Below are 19,210 nucleotides of genomic sequence, written 5' to 3' on the forward strand. Positions count from 1 at the left end.
TTACTAACGACGACGACCTTCTTCGTCTGCGATTTGGGGCAACCGCTGCCATGGGACGGCCAAAAGGCTTTTGGAGAGGAAAGGCACCAGTGGAGGCAGCAGGGTTTCCAATCCAAAGCTTATCTCCATTTAGCTCCGGAGTGAAATCTCAGGTCTCAGGTCTCTTCTTTCTCTTGGGTGGAGGCAAGATTGAGTAGATAGTTGCACGTACGTAGATGAGGCCCCTGAAATTGTGGAAGAATGAAGCGACTTGGCGCCAACGCCAAAAGAGCAAATCGCCTATTGATTGACAGACCAAGAAGATCAAGACCAGAATGGGCTGCGGAACCTGACTCCAAACCTGGAAGCGACGACATCCATACAGAGAACGGGGAATGGAGTCCACCAAAGATGGAGAAAGAGGGGGAGAAAGGGAGACGAGACACAAAGGACAAGGTCGTTTTTTCGTCCATGGTTCTTTGACGGCGGTGATTTAGACGGTTAAAGAAGCTCGCGATGGAGCAAAAAAATAACTTTAAGATAAAAGGTCATTTCTGTTCTTGTGTCTCTCGTGAGAGAAGTGGATCCAATCATTAGTTTCGCAGGGTTGAATGGCCACGACAGACAACAAATTCGAAAACTTTAGGAACACGTTCTTGAAAATGGGTGCTTGGAAAGGAACCAACGGAAACGAAGCAATTCTCTGCCTTCTGCGTGTGTGCCGAAGTGGGTGAGTGTATATTCCGTCCCATTTGAATGTTGTGCAATTGAGTTAAGAACCCCCGAGCGAAATGGGAGTGCGAATGCATGCGAAGTCCGTGTGACACGACAAACACACACACACACACACATACCGTATACACTCTCTCGTCGACACACATACACAAGGCCTACTTCCAGCCGTTCACTCTCAAAATCGCCTGCTTCGCCGACTTCTCTTATGGGTGGTGGTGTACTTTTCATAGTATGTCTATCGTTCACACGTGGAGAGCGCGAGAGGTGGAAAAAAAACTTGTCTCTCCTTCCACTTTGCGGCCTTTACTTTCACTTCAAAAGCCGGTGGCCTTCCCTCTCTTTGCCGCTTTAACATTCTGTGCTTCGAGCTCGTTGCTCTCGCCCTTCCTTCCTTCCTTCCGTCCCTTTTAGCCTTCGCTCCTACAGCTCTCTATCGAGCTTTTAGTTCTTTTTCGGCAGTCCGATCAAGAGGATGGTTTGGTCTGAGAATTAGAAGACCCACCACAACAACAGTTACTACTTTTACTGCCATAACCAACGCGACAAGTTGGGAAGTGATGCATTCACTAGGGATCACCACATCGCAAGAACGACGAGAAATGAGAGGCCGGCAAAATCGAACTGTCAACCGTCGGTGAGTGAAGATTGCCTCCTGCCTTCGGGTGGGACTTTCGGAGGAAGTACAGAAGACGGAAAACTCATAAAACTTTTTTGGCTTCCATCTCCATTTTGCCCAAGAAATCGATCCCTTGCCAAAGGGAACGAATGAACGATCGGTCGGGCGGTTGGAGGAATAGTGCGAGTGAGTGAGTGAGTGTGGCAGTGGGGCATCTTGCATTTAAATTTCTCAAACAACTTCCTTTCAATGCGAAGTTGTCATTGAGTGCATTTTTCAAATTTCTCCCAGAGAAGTTCCTCCGACATCCCTTCACAAGGTCTATCAATTAATCCAGCGCTTGGGAACACATCCCTGAGTCAACGAGTTCCTCACATTCAGGCTAACATTGGAGCATTATGTGAGGAAGGCCCAGATATAAACAAAGGCCAGGCGAAAGAAGACCAAACCAGGAGGAGAAAACCAATTGTTTCTGCCTTTTTCTTCTTTCCTGACTTCTTTTGGGAGGCTGGCCGAGGAGAGCTCCTAGCAACCGATATGCGTCAGACCAAGGACATGGGCACGGGCCACCGAGCGGAGAAACCCTTCTAAATCCAGAGATTGAGGTGCGTTTTGTGAGGACGAGGCAAAAAAGTCGTGATCTGTCATCCATCTGGGGTAACCAGGCGCCCAGTTCTCGGGTGCTTAGTAGTCAAAACAGCCTTCGTGTGGGTTGGTCCCACAGTCTCTGAAGTGGCTTGGATACCCAAGGACTCCGATGATCATTACTCCAAATGATCTCGTGTGATGGTGCTCATCTTGACGATGAACTCCCTTCTTGGCTGCGTCCACGGGGTGTTTGCGGTGAATGTGTGATGATGTTATATCCATCCATGTTCATTCAGGAGAACCACCCATTCCGGAATGAGTTTGCATGTCTGATGAATTCTGGTCAAGGCCGAGCCAGATACTTTTTGTGAGAGTGAGCTAGCTGTCAGGCACAGGGGGATCACCCTCCCTCACGGTCCACGACAAGGCCTTCAAAATGAAGTGGGAATGCAAAGAAGATGCACCCGAGTCAGCACTCGTCTCTGAGTGGTGATGGGAATGAACAAGAGGATCTTTTATCTGCTCCCATCTGAAGTCTGACTCCTTCGGAGTAGAACAACAACGTAACCTTCCATCCATGAGGAAGACCGCGTCCATCCTCCATCGTACCCCACACGTTCAGACACTAAAGTTTCTGCCTGGATTGCCACTACTCCGAAAATGATGCTCATGTCATCTCCAGCGACTGGAAAGCGGCACTAAGAGAAATGTCAGTAAGTTGTAGCTGGCTGTCTCTTTCACTCTTGAACTGACTAGATCCAACCCAAACCAACTCCTGAAGTGCCCAACAACATTTCCAATGGTTCGCGAGGAGCGGGGCCGAAGAATGGCGCCCGTAACGTCGAGCCTGAAGACCCACTCAGGGAGTGGCAGCGGGATTCCATTCCGAAGCAACCAGAGGAAGGCCTTGACCTCGGGGATGGATGCCTATGGAAGCGATCGGCTCCGAACCAATCGCCGCCATCACTATCAACCTCCCCGGAGGCGATTCTTTGGGGATGAGGGCTTCAATGAGGAGTCAGGTGGAAGCCTACCTACGCCCACTCCGGTTCAACAATCGTCTGAGGTAGGTTCAAAAGCAATGCAGCCATCAAGGGTTTCTTCCGATTGGGTACGAGGGCGGGGTAACCATGCAATGTGCTGACTGGGGGATTTGACTTGTCTTAGAGACTGTGTCCGTTCCGCTCTATCCGTTTTTGTGTCTCTTTAACGCCCATTCTCGACACCCTTTGTGCCGGGTGTCATTCAAGGGACGAGATGGATTAGACGAACACTACAACGCTGAAGTAGAAAAGGCCGTGCATTGAAACCTCCACAAAGACCCTCCCTCCTGTCTCTTTATGTCTCCCTCTCTCTCAGCATTTTGTAGTACCTGAAGGAGTGATGGAACTGAATTCCATGGTATATTCCTCTTATTCTTACCCGGTCCGGGTGACAACATCAAAGGCCGGCCGAATATTGGGGCCGGGGAAAAATGGGAGCATTTGAGCGGGTAGTTGGTCATTTGGCAGTTCTACCACTCACTTCAAATGGCAGGCCAACAAGACATTGGCATCAGCTCATTACAGAGGAATAAGGGTGCATATGGCAGAGCCATTACGACCACTTGACTCATTTATTCTCCCACGCGGTCCTGTTCTCTACTTGTTGTTTTGGGGATTTTCTTGGGAAACGTCTGGATCCGATGCCATTTCTGGGCCCAAACACTTGCTTGAACATGCCTCACCATTGATCCCAGGCTAGTGCTGGTTGTCCAGTTCGCTCTGAATCTAGGCAACCAACCAAAGTGGCTGACATAGTTTAGAGGATATTCGTCCCGACAGGGTGACGCAATTCCAACCGATCAGTGTGATCAATGGGCCCGTTAAATCTTCGGGATTGCGCTCGTTGCACAACGAATCCTCGTGTTTGGGGATTGGGGAAGAGGTAAGCCAAGACACTCGAAAGGATGAAAGAACATATTTCCCAGGGTAGAACATGCTCTTCTTAGACTCAAAGATGGGAGTTTTTCGATCTTGGGCGTGTGTAAGAGTTGGTCTGTTTGTGCCCCAGAATATGTGGAGATCCCTTTAGTCTTGAGAAAGAAAAGAAAATGGCAGCCTTGAACTTGATAGATGGAGATTAAAGTCCGGGCTATTGGCTCGTTTTCCTTTTTTGCTAGTGCTTCTGATGCTCTTCTGGAGGGAGGCTTTGTGACTGAGAAGAGAACTTATTGGCAATGAGACTCAAGTTCGAGACTGGTCGAGGATTCTCCAGATATTTATTTCGAAAATCCCTCGGGTCGATCGATGAAGTAAGCGAACGCACGCACCCACGGCGAATCACGAGTCCCAATGATAAATTTCATGTCAATTTGCACCTTGGCAATGCTCCGCACCGACTCGTTCTCTCCCTTCAAAACCGAGGATGTTTGTATGGGCTCATGTCAGAAGATGGATGGGATTACATGGGACGACAAATCCCGCCCAGGAATTGAGATCAAGGTAGTTTGTGAGGTGGAAGTCTGATTGACTAACGCAAAACGATTTCCAGTCGATTTCCACCAAAATTACGAATGATCAAAGCTCGGAAAGCTCGGGGATCCGAAGCTAATGAGTAATGACTTTTCAACTGGGGTTTCCTCACGATCAGTCCTGTCAAGAAAATGAGAAAACATTATATTCCAGTCGAGCTCCATCATTGGAAAACGAGGGCCCCTGATCTGAATTAAGGCTGGCCACAACAATCCAGATCTACTAAAAGAGAATGAAATACAGAGAGAGACAGAGAGAGACAGAGAGGAAGAGAGGAAGGGGGAACGTGAAAGAGGGCGAGAAACAAAGATAGTTCTTGATTGTTGGTCCCGTCCATCCCGATTGGAAGCTCCTCCGCCCTCGTGAAAGGATTTTCTTTTCACGATCTGGCACCCAATCTGACTATTACGGTGGTATTAAAAGTTTCCGACTGGCTCAAGGAGAAATTATGAGTCAAACTTGGCGTCTTGACAAAGCAATTCTTCAACCAGACCAACCAGAAAACCCAAACAAATCAGCTTGTTAATGAGTCTTGAAAAGCCTACCAATTACCAAGCAAGATCTCGACAAGATGGAAGAGAAATAAAAGGAATGAAGGGGAGAACTTTGACTTCTTTTTTTCCCACCCAAACCGACAAAGGTCATTGGATTGAACTTGAAATTGACTTGGACAGTCCGAAACGATCATGTAGGAGCGAAAAACGGCAACACAAAGCTTTCATTGTCTTAAACTGCATGTGGGCCTCAAAAATTCCAATTCCCACTCCCTTGCCGAGACATTTCCCCTCTAGTTCATTCATTTTTTGGCGAGTCTGTCCGTCGGTCTATTTGTAGCTTCAACTCAAGTTTGATTCCTCAAAACTTCTTTCATGATCAATGTTCCATCTCATTTACATACAAGAAACAAAAACGTTATCAGGGCAAGATAAATGTCCACATTTCCACCGAAAGATTCGCTGCTTCCCTACTCTATGCTGTACGATATGCTTTGAGTCGCCAAACTGGTTATTCTAGGGTGACAAATCGAGCCAAGGTTGTTGCATACCATTACCCAAGTCGTTCTTCATTGACGGCGGCTTGCAACAAAGAACTCATCCACAATATATGCAGTAAGTGCATACATGGTGTGGAAAACAGCTCTGCATCTTGTCTTCCATCTCTTCTGATGATGTAGACGGGAGCATTCTGTTCCTTTACTTTTCTTGGCCAATTAGTGGCGAAGGAGAGAAAATGAGAGAAAAAGAGAGATTCTCCCCCAGTTCATTTTCGTGAGCTCGAGAGGCACAAATATCCAGTGGGCCGAGAAACGCGTCTCTAGGCAGTAAAATTGACTCTAAATCGAAAGATCTAAGGAGGCGAGGAATTGCATTATGAGGGATAACACATGTCCGTTTGGGATGCTTGAAATGGGAAGGCAGCCTTTGAAGTCGTCGCCACAAATTGAGCACTAGGTCATGATTTGGAGCTTTAGTATGGCTTAGAAGGAGAAAGACAGGTGCAAAGGCATCGAGATCACAATTTAGATGCAACGAGAAGAATAGTCTCGTAAAAGGGCCATGAACAGCAGAGCGATCTGCACCCAAAACAAAGCCAATGAGTAAGTAGTTCGTTTGTTGAAATACCTCAATGCCGAAAAATGGTGGTGCGTTGTCCCAAGATCTCTCCATGGAATACATGTTCTCGTCTCAAGGTTCTTGTGGTGCATCAACCAACATTCACTGACTTTGACTGGAGTGTGGTGCAACTCAAGCTTTTTTCTGCACCACGACATTCCTGGTGCCCCTGCGCCTATTTTGTTCCTCCCTCTTCTGGGAAGAAATCATTAGTGCAGATTTATTATGCTCCACAACGGAAGGAACTAACACTGAGGATGTTTGGAACATCCATTGAGGAAAGCCATATCATTAGAGGCCAGATAACCCAAGATTCACCAGGATGCACTTCATGAAGCAATATATATGCATTTATGCCCACCATTCTTGTCCCGCTGGTGCTCAACCTGTACGTACCAAAATCACGGAGTGGCTCTTGACCTTGGCCCACAATTCCTCTTGATTTTCCATATGAAACCGGGAGTGTCAACTTTCAATAACGCCAAATGGACATCATTCGATTCAATGGCACACATCCTATGCAATGGAACGACCATGGTAAATCCTTTTCCCATTGGGTTGGAATCGGTCCACACACATGACCACTACAAAGACATCAGGCATGATGGAAATATCTAGGAACACGCACAACAATCATCAACGATTCAGGACGACGAGAGAAAGAAAAAAAAATCGCCCACCTTTTATTGGACCACCATGTGGTGGTACTGGTATTCGCCATTTATTCGTGGCGGCATTTTTATGGCGCACGCTTGAACGAACTCTCAGTACCGAGCCAACAGTATGATGAGAAGACTTCCAGGGGGGGCCTCAATTTTCGGGTTATTACCAATGTGATAAATGGACCAAATCTGTCAATTGTAGTCACTCTGATTACCCGGTGAACTCTTTCACTCGTGGGAACCCATTTCCCACTTTTGTCGCCAAGGACACCAAACTCGCTCAAGTAGAAAGCGGCCCACTTATTTTTGTTAATGGAAGCCTTAGCAGGTGGTTCATTTTCCGCGTGTTGCAAAACATTCAAGAGCTGAACTCGACTAAATGCAACTTGCGACCATTTGAAAACATGTTGGAAAAGTAAAAACACGGAGAACATAAAGGCGAAGCTGAAAGATGTGTTCAGGAAGGGATTATTCACTCATACATGGACAACATCAGCAACTATTTATTTTTGTTGGCAAACGCCTGATCGGACCGTTCAGAGGATATCTCTATTCATTTCCAAGTGAGTAAGTGAATGTTAAAAGATATTCCTCCTTTGTCCGAGGTGGTGTCTCTTTAAGCTGAAAAATACCCAGGATTTCAAATGTCACAAAGGTTTCTCTCTCAAGCCATTTCCTCCTCTGACATGTGGGTGACTCACGAGAGTCAAGTCTTAAAGTCTTCTTTCCTTGGCTGCTACATGATGAACCTACTATTAAGCTTCCCAGTTAGTAACACCAGATGAAATCTCGTTGGAACCACTTGGATCATTTCATCTCCGTTGACGTGCCTTGAAAACCCGAAATGCATCCAAACATGGGCCCGTTGTCGAGACCCGTAATTCAGATCTAAGATAAATGAACAAAAAGGATAGGGGCCCTCAGACATTATTGGTCCTTGGCTGGAATAAACTCAGAGTGCACCAAGTGCGGTTTGTCTGTCTGTTCATCGGTGGTTCCGTTCTTGTCCAATACGCAAGTCCACCCACATGGATTCCCTCCTTTTTTTAAGGCTGAGAAACAATGGCTGCCAACTGTTTCCCTTCAAGATGCCAATATATCATCAGAGACATCTTGAGCAATACTTTTGGTACCAGACACAAGAACCCTTTGGATGTCCCAAATTAGTCCGAGAGGAATGTCTCCTATCAACTCAATATCCTTCATGCACAATGGTCTAAAGGCCCATTTAGATAGTTCTTCAAATGGCTTTGGCCAAGAAACAGTTATTGAGTTGAATGTCGAATTGTTTTCCTTTTTTTAAGTTGTCAATATCGAAAGTTTCAGACAAAAAAATTAACTTGAAGCAATGGTATGTCAAAAGTCATGCAAAAGTTGATTATTATTGTTTTCGTGAGAGATTGTCACTGCTTTTATTTAAACAAACAGATGTTTCACTTTTGACAACTGTTTTTCAAAAGAGCTGTTCTGGTCCAGATTAAATCAATCAAAGGGAACTATGAAAGTCAATATTTGCTTTGTATCAGGCTCACATTGAAGATGTACGTTATTCACAAACATTTTTCCCATAAAACCAACCGAGTTATGCTCGGTTTGGTGAGGCCAAAAAATGTTTTAACTTCATGAAGACGACTAATTCAAATTTCGAAGTAAACCGATTCAGAAATAGAAGCATATAACTTGACATGCTTTGCCTTTGGCATTTGCCTCTCAGCTGAAAACTCATCTTTGGCGGCTGATTTAGATTCTTTATTGGTTGATAAACCATGCTACCATTCCACTTTTCTCCAAAAAGGCAATTAGACGATCTCACGTTTGTCGAATGTCTAGCAAATATCTTATGTTTAGCCTCACCAATTGATCAAATGCTATATTTGCTTTTAAGGTTGCCACAATGTAAGAATCAGGTTACTTATAAAGTTAAAGTCAAATTATGACAACATTTTGATTCTTTCAGCAAACCAATACCAATATCTAAAAGTGAAATTGGAAAACATGGACAATTCGTCATGAACAAGAAGCATCTTCAAAACAAAATTCGACTCCCATTGGAGATCTTGGCACTCTAGTAATGCATTTTCAAGTCATAAGCTATAGAACAATAAAACGAAATTTATTCCAATCTTGAAAAACGACTTTGGGGACATGGCAAGACTTTTATGGATTGTGCGTACCAATAAACATAGAAAATGCTATCATTACATAAATAGAAAATGTTTGCAAATTTGGTAACGACCCAGATCTTTTGTGTGAGTTAGGTATACTATCATTAGTAAAATGCACTATAAATTGATGTAGTGCATTGGCATTGGGTCAGCATACAGTTTTTATACATACACAGAAGATAGCTCTCTTGCTTGGACTATGATCTGATGTTGGGTGTTACAAGAAGGGATATCCCCTCTCCATATCAGGGACATCATCAATTGTTACCTCACCCTTGGGAATGACCATTGGTTTGGCCATTTAAACTGGGACAGCAGAGACTCACGCTGTGGTTAAATACCACCAGAGGCCCTAATTATGGCGCCATCTAATGTTGAGATTTTAATATAATGTAAAATTTCGTAATACCAAAGAAGAATCTGGTCATTGCCAGAAGGAAAAAGAACGTATCTCACATTTTGGAAATACTCTTTACTGTGGATGGGATTTGATACCAGGCAAAAATTACTGAAAGTACCAGCATGCCTTGAGACCACAAAACATATGATCTATAATCTGAAACAATCCCCAATCTCCATTTATTCATGAACTCTAAATAATCTCCGGGACAGAAGTCTCTTTGCACAAGTGAGATTCTGACGTAAATGCATATTGTCTCCATTCCCTTAATCTGAATTGTTTTGAGCCTCATAGAGGCCCACTATGTCCATATACATACTGACTGACTGGAGGATGCAAACTCATCCTCAACTTCTCCGGTGTCCTTGAATGTGAGTACGTACTCCAAATTGCGAACCATCAGCACTTGTGTGCAAATGTCAAGACCAAAACTCTCAGCAACAAAGATGTAAGTCTCTTGTCCAAAATGTCACACAAATATTTGTTTACATCTCTTGTTATGTCAACGCCAAAGGTGTGCAAAAACTGAAAATCGTAAATGCCCCAATTTCGTCAAATGTCTCTAGCAATAGACGTGTCTTGCAATTGGTCATAGAGTGACTTTAGGAACAGGGTTAGTATACTACTCTTGAAGTGATCTCGCGAGAATTGCACATGCTACTTTAGTGCCTCTCATGTGCTGGAAATGGTCGTATCAAGACGAGTGAAAAATTTAGGAGAGTCTCAAATTTAATGCACTTCAAAGCCTTCCAAGAGATGAAATTGAGACGAGATGACCTTGTAACCGTCCATTTGTCGGATTTCTCTTGGGATTGACGAGTGGAAATGTTGGTCCAAAATCTGCTTCACTGGTTCCACATCAACCTAAGGCAGCTTGACAGACGAATCCTTTGTTTCCCCTCCAGGCACTATTTATCCACTTGGATTGGTCCAAGTGTCATTCATAGATGAGACCACTTGCCTTTGACACAACAAGAAAGCAATATGGACCAATAAGTGATCACAATGCGGAGCCAAGCAATGTTTGCCCAAAGCAAACCCTCACTCTCCAGGGTCATTTTTGAATCTCATTTAATGCCATTGAGCACTGACCCTCTTGCATTGGACATCCAAGATCACTGATGGGAACGTGGGCGTGGCCTACCACTACCACCACCACTAACAACAACAACAACAACAACAACAACAATAACTGAGGTTTCCCTCTCTGCTCGAGTGCATGTGTACTATGAGTGCATATGAGTGTGTGGGTGTGTGAGTATGTGTATGTGTCTCTTTGGTTCACTGGGCGCGGATTCCGGGCAGAAATGATCTTGTGATTGATGAAATAGGGGATTGTGGAAAGGCATGGTGATATAGTGATAGTAGGAGTCGTCCATGCAGAGGAGACAGTCTCATAAAAGGCCTCCGAATAATCCTGCTTGGAGCTAGACAAAGTGATTTTGGCATTGGGTTGGAAGCCAAAGGTGACTCGGAATCTTTGGGGAGCCGTTCAAAAAAAAGATGACTGGAGAAGAAACATGGTCTTGGCAACACGATAAATTTCAAATGGGAAAGTGTTCAAGAATGTTATTTGCTTCGATGCTCCGATCTGTTTCCTCGTTGTTTTCCTTACGATAACCAGAGAAAAGTCCCCAATCCCAAAGTTTTGTGCATTTCACGTTGGCTTGGAATTTCTGAGGGGGAAAATTTCTGTTTGCACAAGATTCTCAAGTTTAAATTCTTTCACAAAGGAAGATTTTTGACTCTTTGGGCTCAAGTGTCAGTCCAACACTTTTAAGTTGGTTCACCTTAGGTACTAAGGTACTATAGAGTTGCATTTTAGACACCACCACTTTGCTTGAACTACGTCTGGACCTGACGAACAAAAAAAATCCGAATTTCAAGGCCTGGTGAGGAGGGGATTAGAAAAAGTTCCGGGTGCCTTCAATTTGGCAATAAATCTTGAGACCTCTGCCCGATTTTTGTTCGAAGAAGTGTTCCAACCAGCTTTGGCACGATTATACAGTACATGTCAAACATTGGGAAAGTACAGTAAGCTGAGGTGTATGTACACATTTTAGAAGTCAAGCCAGCTTACTAGCTTTTTTGGCTGTGAGAAACTTCACAAGAATGGCGTATTTGAAGAAAGAAAAATCTTCCTTAAGATAGCATTACTGTCCTCCATGCTGAAGCTTTGTTCCCCTTGAAATGGTTCCTGTGTTAGAACTCTCTAAAGTTTGTCGGAGACAAAAGTTCCCTCATCTCGTTTCGTTGGCGAAACTTTAGGAATGCAATTTAGAACTAATTATTTGCATATGGAAAGCACGGATCTGCCTGGATCTTATACTAGTGGTTTGGTGACACCCATATTTGCTAACCTTCCTCAATCTACACAGACCTGCAAGAAATGACACCATAATGCAGGGGGGGGCATCATCAAATGCGTTACTTATTCTTCATCCGCCATAATGTTTGATTAAGACCGAGATTAGCTCTTCCATGAACCACTGGAATATGGACTGGCATGCTTGGGTCTAGAACTAAAAATCTTGGAAGCTTGTGAAGGAATTGCATTTTCCTTTTTAATTGAGACAAATCGTTACAATTACGCAATTTAATTTTCGGCTCGATCAAACTACTGGATCGATAGTTGTGCTCTCTTAAATCTCAAAACAAAACAAGGCACAAATCGAATGTAATTCTTCTTGCAATCAGTTCATTCAAAACTCATTAATATTGTGTAAAGTTATGTTGTGAGATTTATCTCAATCTTTCGATTGAACTGAAAATTGAAATACATAGTCGAATATGTATTGGAAGAAGAACGCAATTCATTGTTAGATTCTGGAACGTCATTTCTATGTAGAGCCTGGCATCACCGTCCAGATTTCAGTGGTTCTTGGCTTTTCCCAAGCGAATCTCTCTGACGGCAGAGAGAGCTGAGAAGTTCTGAAAGATTGGATGCGTGTCACATTTGTTAAGGAAAGCAGAAAAGTTGTTGCAATTATGTTGAGGGATAATTATTCCCTCGAAATTCCACGGAGCTCTCATTGCTCCTACAAGAAAGGTTTCTCTTTTGTCTGTTGATCAATAGGGTTATCATCAGATTTGATTGTTCGTGTAAGAACTGTTTCACTTAAGGGGGAATGTCCTGCAATGAGTTTTTGATCCCAATTGGTTTTTCAACTGCATAATTTGTCGTAAAAATTGTCGTAGACTTGTTCGTTCCAAAACATTTTCGAAAATAGGTTTGTCATGTGCGGGGTTCGAACTCAATACCAAGGACTTCGCTGATTACTTGATCATTTTAATTTTAGCTTTAACTTAAAAGCTTTAAAGTAATTGAAAAAACTGATCAATGTCAAATCAGACTCTACATCTCCTTCAGAGCTGGCCAGATCTCAAACTTCTTCAAAGACCATAATGTTGTTGTAATATTGTAACGGATTCGCCAAAACCTCGAAAGGACCTACCAAGTCGATTCAAAACTTGATTAGATGGCAACAACTCACATAATCCGTGGGGAGAAGGGTGGGATAGCACCCCTGAGGACTACGACAAGGGTCAATGGACATTGAAGCGACGGTCTTTTAATCTTTTGGCGCAGTAATCACTGCATGAGAATAACGAAAGTGGTTGATCAATTGTAAAATAAGATGATTAGTCTCGAACATTAGTGTACGTAAAGTTGTGCACCAGGCTCTCAGATTCAGAGGCCTTAACAAGTCTCGAGTCACTTAGGAAATGAAAGCCCTCCAGGAGCTTCTTATCCTGAAGTACGAGCACCCGACTTCAACGTAGGTACACTAACAAATTAGGGTCTCTTCCCAAGCTTGGTCAAATGAAGTAGTTTCGCTCTTCTTCTCTACTAGAGACGACCCAACTCTACCCCTTGGCCTTTTTTTCATTCTCGCCTTCTATTACACTGAAGAACCGAGAGGGCATGAAATGTTGTTCCCTTTTCTCTCTCTCGCTCGTTCGTTCCAACTTGAGTAGTGCTTCTCTCCCTTTACGCCTTTGCGTCGGTCGATCCTGATTAAAGACGTTGTTTCTGAGCACACAACAAAGGCCATAAAAGTTGAAGGCCAGAATCATTCCTTCATTTCCTATTGACTTCGTGTCAATACAAAGACATTTGTGGCATTCACAAGCCATATTTACTCTGATTCGATCACTGCGTGTTTGAAAACGAGGATGGAGAACGATCCTGGCAATGCATATATTGGCTGCTATGGAACATCGTGATCGCTCCTCTTTGCATCTCTCTTTCTGATATTGGAACCGACGAGAGAGCCATGAAGCAATTCGTGATGTGCAGTCCAAGCTGAGGGGTTCGGTAGTTCAATCATTGTCAAGAAGATGCATTTCCGGAACACGTTTATCGCCACCATCTTCAGTACAATAAGTAAGTGCTTCTTGCTCCGCGACCACTTCGAGTCGATGCATTTCTGTGCGCCACAACTGTGGAAACCATCCCTATCAACAGATTCATTTGTTACCAGAGTCACCCAAGACCTGAGCCAAAGAGTCGAAGGAGCCAAAAATAGAATGGGATATACTCAAATTCTTCGACTTCTTTTACCTCCAACGGCCACAGAGACACAAGGGAAGGCAGGGAGCTAACCTGTCTCAACCCAGTCTTGGACTCAATTCCCGACTTACATATTCTGGGTGCATTTTATGGCCGGGCCGGAGGTCAAACTATGTGTGGAGTTCCAAAAATTTCGACAGAACTCAAACTGGATGGGGGAGGGGGATCGAGTGAGGTTATCTGAATTCCCTGGCCTGGCTGTGGGAAGCGAGAGAGGACTTCGTCGACGGATCGCTGAAAATTCACAGTTGAGGAAGGCCGTTAGACGAGATTAAATTTGTAGAAAAAAGTGTTACCCTCTCGATCTCCTCGTTTGGCGGTCTTACGTACCTTCCAAGCGTCTTGGACGTTACAAGGAGCACATCCTTTAAGACTCCTTGGACGAACCTGGGAAGCATGCCCATCGTTGGAAGACTAACAGCCATGGCATTGCTCACACAGAGAGGAGTAAGAGCTGTGGAAAGGATGACTTCAATTTGGATGTGGGAACACATATAGTTTTTACTGAAGGCTAGGCGCATGTCATCAGAGCAGTTACACTTCTTTCCAATTGTGGCGAGCAACTTGAAGCGTGAATACCCAATTTACCACTTGAATGCCTTCACAATGCAGAACCAGAACAAAACGGCTCAAAAGGACCATTTCTCAAAGTCACATTGACGGACTGGGTTTATGGGGTTCCATATTGCCAAGTGGATAAATTGAAAACGGGTGCCTGGGAGCCGTACGTTGCTTGGAGAACAAACGAATGGGAGACCAGATACCTGGGATTAACTGGTTTACTTCTCCAGATCCTCCAGACAATTATGTAAATGGTTGCCAAGTCCATGAATCACACAACATCCAAGGGTTATGCTTCCAGAGACGATCGTCTTACCTCCTCCAAGGCTCGAGAATCGAGAACTGGAACAAGAGTGAAGGAAGGAAGTCAAAGAACGTACACAATTGTTTCTCATTCAAGGCAAGCTGCCCTTTCCAAAGCTAACTGCAACCGTTGCAAGACCATATTTTCATTTATGTTGCCAACCCTGGATGCTTGTTGGGCGGTGTTCGTTTTACGAAGTGGTTCATATGGATGGGACTGCAGAGTCGGTCCTTTAAATTGAAATATATCGCCCCAGTCGAGAAGCTCCTGGTTTAACGGGAAAAGTAATAGACTTCTTGGCTCAATGGAACTTATTTCACTTCGCAATACCCGTTGGCTGGCTGGCCAGTATTCTGTTTTCTGTTTTAATCGTGAAGATCTAAAAAAAAAGCCGCGAAGGTAAGTTGTTAATCAGACCAGTGGGCAAAAGGAATCGTTGGATCCAAATCAATGGGATCATCATGATACTCTTTATGTCGAATTCATTGCGCTTGAAGCAAGAACGAACGAGCTGAGTCTGAGAGATGGAAAAAACATTTCCGTCAAGCGATCATCGGCCCTTCTTTGCCACGAGGGTGCGAAATGAATCCAAAAGAATCCAACTCAATTATTTATGAAGATTGGCAACATAAAACAGATTTGGATCCGCTCTCACTCTTTGGATGGAGCTTTGGAGCATGGAGTGCAGTCCTTGAACGAACGTGCTACTTTTGGCTCTCTGATGTGAAACCCAATGCTCCAATGCTCCAATGCTCCCAGGCTCCAAGACGAGCCGAATGTCTGAATCAAACACCTCGTACCAAGCGGCTTATGTGACCAGGATGGCCATTGGCCAAGAAGCATAGTGGTTGAAACAACCCGCTAAAATGGGGAAACCTCGGTCATAAAAATGTTACTTTTGAGACCACTCTGGATGGGGGGATCTGTGATTTCGAGCATGCAAATTGAGTTCTTGATGGCCGTCCCAAGGGCAAAATACGAACGTACCTCAGTTCTCCAAGATAGTGAGAGAGATTGAGAAAGATAGAGGCAAAGAGAGACGGCGACTCACCACGAATGTGACCATATGTTTGATGGGGAAAACTTGGAGGCTGGAAATGGGCCAAATAAGCCCAGGACAACTGTCTCGTATGGGAGTTTGCCATCTCTTTTTATGAAAAGTATGGCTTCTTCCTCAAGATCGTATTGTACGAAACATGCACGACGGTCACAGATCCTGAACTTTTCCTCCAACAGTTTGGCCGTTGCCGTGTTTTTCGTGAATCTAAAGGGTTTCTCTCCCACTTTTGCTTGGCGCACTCATATTGGTCCATGGAAACCCAGTCTGAATAAACCACATTCGTGGAGCGCGAAATTGTCTACATTTCCGGGACCGAAAACAACCTTGGGCCTATAAATCCAAGCGAGACACCTGCCGACTAAATTGGACCCCCCTCTCTGAAGTAGAATGGTTTACAGATGAGCCTATAAAGCACTTGGCCAGATAGCTTGAATTGACTAAGTCCAGCCACGTGCTGAGATAAGCTATAAGGAGTTCCATTGTAAAACTTGTAACAAAGCCCCTCCTCCTTCGTTTCAGGGTGAAGAGGGTCCTCCTTGGTACCTTGGTAATGGCGATTGTTGTCGATTTGGTGATGATGTCGATGGCGGCCTTTCGGATGCCTGTACCGCTCAGAGTCGGGACCGTCACAAAGAAGACCCAGTTCTGCCAGGCACCCGCACTGAAATCGACGTGATCCGAGACTGGTTCCTCAACATTTTCCAGCCCGTGGAAAAGACGGCGGATATTGAAGTCATAGACTTTCGATTTGAAGCCGTCCGGCGGAAATTCAGAGCCAACGTGGCCGGCCCAAGGCTTTCAAACCCTTCATCAAGATCTGCTCGGGCTAAGGAACCCACCACGTCTGAACCGTCTGCACCGTCTGCACCAGAGGCCTCGTTGGCATTGGGCAAACTCATGGACGACCGTGGTCGTCTCCACCGCTGTGATGAATTCGACCTTGTCTTTGATGACGAGACCTTGAATGGAAACAACTTCCGGGTGCTGAAAAAGGCTGAGGTCGACTTGAAAGTGAATGGCAAGCCTAAACAATACTCTGTAATCATTAAGGTGCTTCCCACGGACGACCCCAGTCGTCATTGTGACCGACGAAAGTTTTATTATCTCATGAAGTTTGGGAAGGAGGCCCAAGTTTACCATGATGTCATTCAATGTATGGCCATCTATGACGAGAAGCGATACCCGAGCGCCTGCGTGGAACCCCCCGTTCCCAAATGCTATCTCAGCCAGTTCGACAACCAAAACGACGTGATGGTTCTTGAAGACCTCGAGTTCAGTGGCTACAAAAAGTATGACAAAGGGGATCATATCTCGGATGTGGATCACTGCCGGGTGGTGCTCCGCCGCCTGGCCCATTTTCATGCCATCTCAACGCTTATTCAAAGAGACTCTGAAATGTGCCTGGTGGATCTGTTTCCATTTGTGATTGATGCAGTTGCCTTCCGGCAACGATTTCGGGCCCAGGTGGCCAATGTGCGCCGCCAGCTCTTACCCTATTTGAACGAGATGCGGAAAAAGAAGCGAGATGAGAAGAGGAACGGCAGTCGCAACGACAAACACGAACAATTGAGGGGTCTGCTCAAGGAGTATGGCCTGTCCACGGCAACACTGGACTCGAGACGACCTCGACTCCCCAATGGAACTGAGGATGACCCCACGAGCACGGATGAAAGCCAAGACAAAGACCGACCTCCTGAAGAGCTCCTCGAGAGGCATTTCGAAGATTTGTTCTGGAAATTAGTCGAGCTAAGGGCCCCGCCCGGTGATCGACGCCTGAGTGTGCTTGTCCACGGAGGCTTGGACCTCTCGAACATAGTCTTCCAGTACGATGAAGCCAGTGGCAGACCCATTTGTGCCAAATTCCTAGATTTCTCCACTCTGACAGTGTCAAGTCCGGTGATTGACATCACCTACTTCCTTCATCGCTCCGTCCAACCCGGCCTCGCTCGAACGCATCACGCCACACTGCTCCAACACTACCACCGAGCTCACACCGAGGCCATTAAATCATTTGGGATGCATGGCTTTGAGTTGGAACTGGAGACGCTCCTAAACGAGTACCAGGCCAAACAGGATGTCGGGGCTATGATGGGGTGTCTGCTCAAGCCGGCCTTTTTTGTCCTTCAAAATATCAATGCAGAGAAAGACAAAGAGCGTGAGAATGGGGGAAAGAATGGAGCCCATCTATCTTCTTCCGCTTCAAAGTCCAAATCGGGTCCAACGAATAAGTCACTCCCGAGCGGGCCAGGGGGGCCCTCGGAATCGAGTCTAACTACGGAGGACGACGACTCCCATGCTCAAAATGGTTTGACTAATGGACGGTCCCCACGCAATCTCGAGCAAGAGGATGAACCAGACGAGGACGACGAGGAGCAGGATTTGGACGAGTCTCTGCGGATCCGGCCCACCATCCCCACTGAGGTACTCAAGCTAGACAAAAGCCTCGTGCCCATCGACCTTCAACTCCACCAACACCTGGCCCAACTGACAAAAGAGTGCAGCTGCCCTTGCCAATACTCCGGCGGAGACGCCCAAGACACCAATGGATCTGGTCAGCCTCGGAATGGGGATCGAGGAGCATCCAATCGATTAGAGGAGTGTGAACTCACCATGGCCGAGCTGAGCTCAGATTCGTTGGAAGATCTGCACATCTTGGCGCGGCAGCAGCTCAAGAACTCCAGCGGGCTCAAAACCTTTGACTGTGGAGGTGGAACCAGCGGAAATCCACTGAAGAAATTGATTCGAGGCCTAATACCACACTCCAGCCATGCGAAAGACCAAGCCAATAATACTACAGGCGCCTCGGCTTCCGAGTCACAACCAACCAAGGGGAAGGATGAGAAGAAGTCCTGAAAAGCAATTTATGGAGTGGGGAGCTCAACAATGGGGAGGAAAGAAGATCTCATACTTATGGGAACTGCATATCAAACTTGCTCATGCCCAAGATGTCCGAACTATATTTTACTAACTTGCTCTACTAATATGAACGTACCCTGTGATATTTTGCCTCTCTCGCCGAGTGAAACCAGAAATGAATACCAATGCCAAAAGTAGCAGTACATACTATATACTACGTACTGAAGAGATCGGTCGACTAGGATTGCTTGCCACTTTTCAGTCTGTACAAATGCGCTTCATTAGAATCAATGAGAAACGAAGTAAATACGACCATGATTAAACTCGACTTTCGTTGTGCATGCATTGTTTAGGATGTTCAATCAGTTCGAAACTCATGTTGAAATCTATTGAAGATGACTTCTTTCCCCAATAGCTTTGGTGTTCCTTTGGGTAATGAGGAAACTACCAAAGTACAAACGGTCTTCTTACCAACCCAGAATGGTGTAAAAAAGAGTGATGGGATGAGAAGTAGAAAAGAAGTACGCTGAGATTACTCCGTTCTCTGTGATGGATCTCCAACGTTAAGACATTCATGATCCAACG

At 45.1% G+C, this 19,210-nt stretch overlaps 1 protein-coding gene across 1 annotated transcript; it reads left to right on the top strand.

The window, feature by feature from the left end:
- Positions 1-1,019: 1,019 nt before the first annotated feature.
- Positions 1,020-19,000, top strand: LOC131883490 (uncharacterized). The gene is made up of 2 exons (XM_059230976.1): positions 1,020-2,984; positions 16,289-19,000. Exons 1-2 carry the CDS (start codon positions 2,718-2,720, stop codon positions 18,620-18,622), a joined length of 2,601 nt encoding a protein of 866 aa, XP_059086959.1. The 5' UTR covers positions 1,020-2,717; the 3' UTR covers positions 18,623-19,000.
- The last annotated feature ends 210 nt before the right edge of the window (positions 19,001-19,210 follow it).

This window comes from Tigriopus californicus, chromosome 1 (assembly GCF_007210705.1).
Source record: "Tigriopus californicus strain San Diego chromosome 1, Tcal_SD_v2.1, whole genome shotgun sequence".
Classification (NCBI taxonomy): Eukaryota; Metazoa; Arthropoda; class Copepoda; order Harpacticoida; family Harpacticidae; genus Tigriopus; species Tigriopus californicus.

What these genes read in the sequence shown, in the direction of transcription:
- LOC131883490 (XM_059230976.1), top strand. Translation starts at nt 2,718, where the DNA reads ATGGTTCGCGAGGAGCGGGGCCGAAGAATGGCGCCCGTAACGTCGAGC. An exon ending in CGGTTCAACAATCGTCTGAG is followed by an intron (nt 2,985 to 16,288) that starts GTAGGTTCAAAA and finishes CCTTCGTTTCAG; the next exon opens with GGTGAAGAGGGTCCTCCTTG.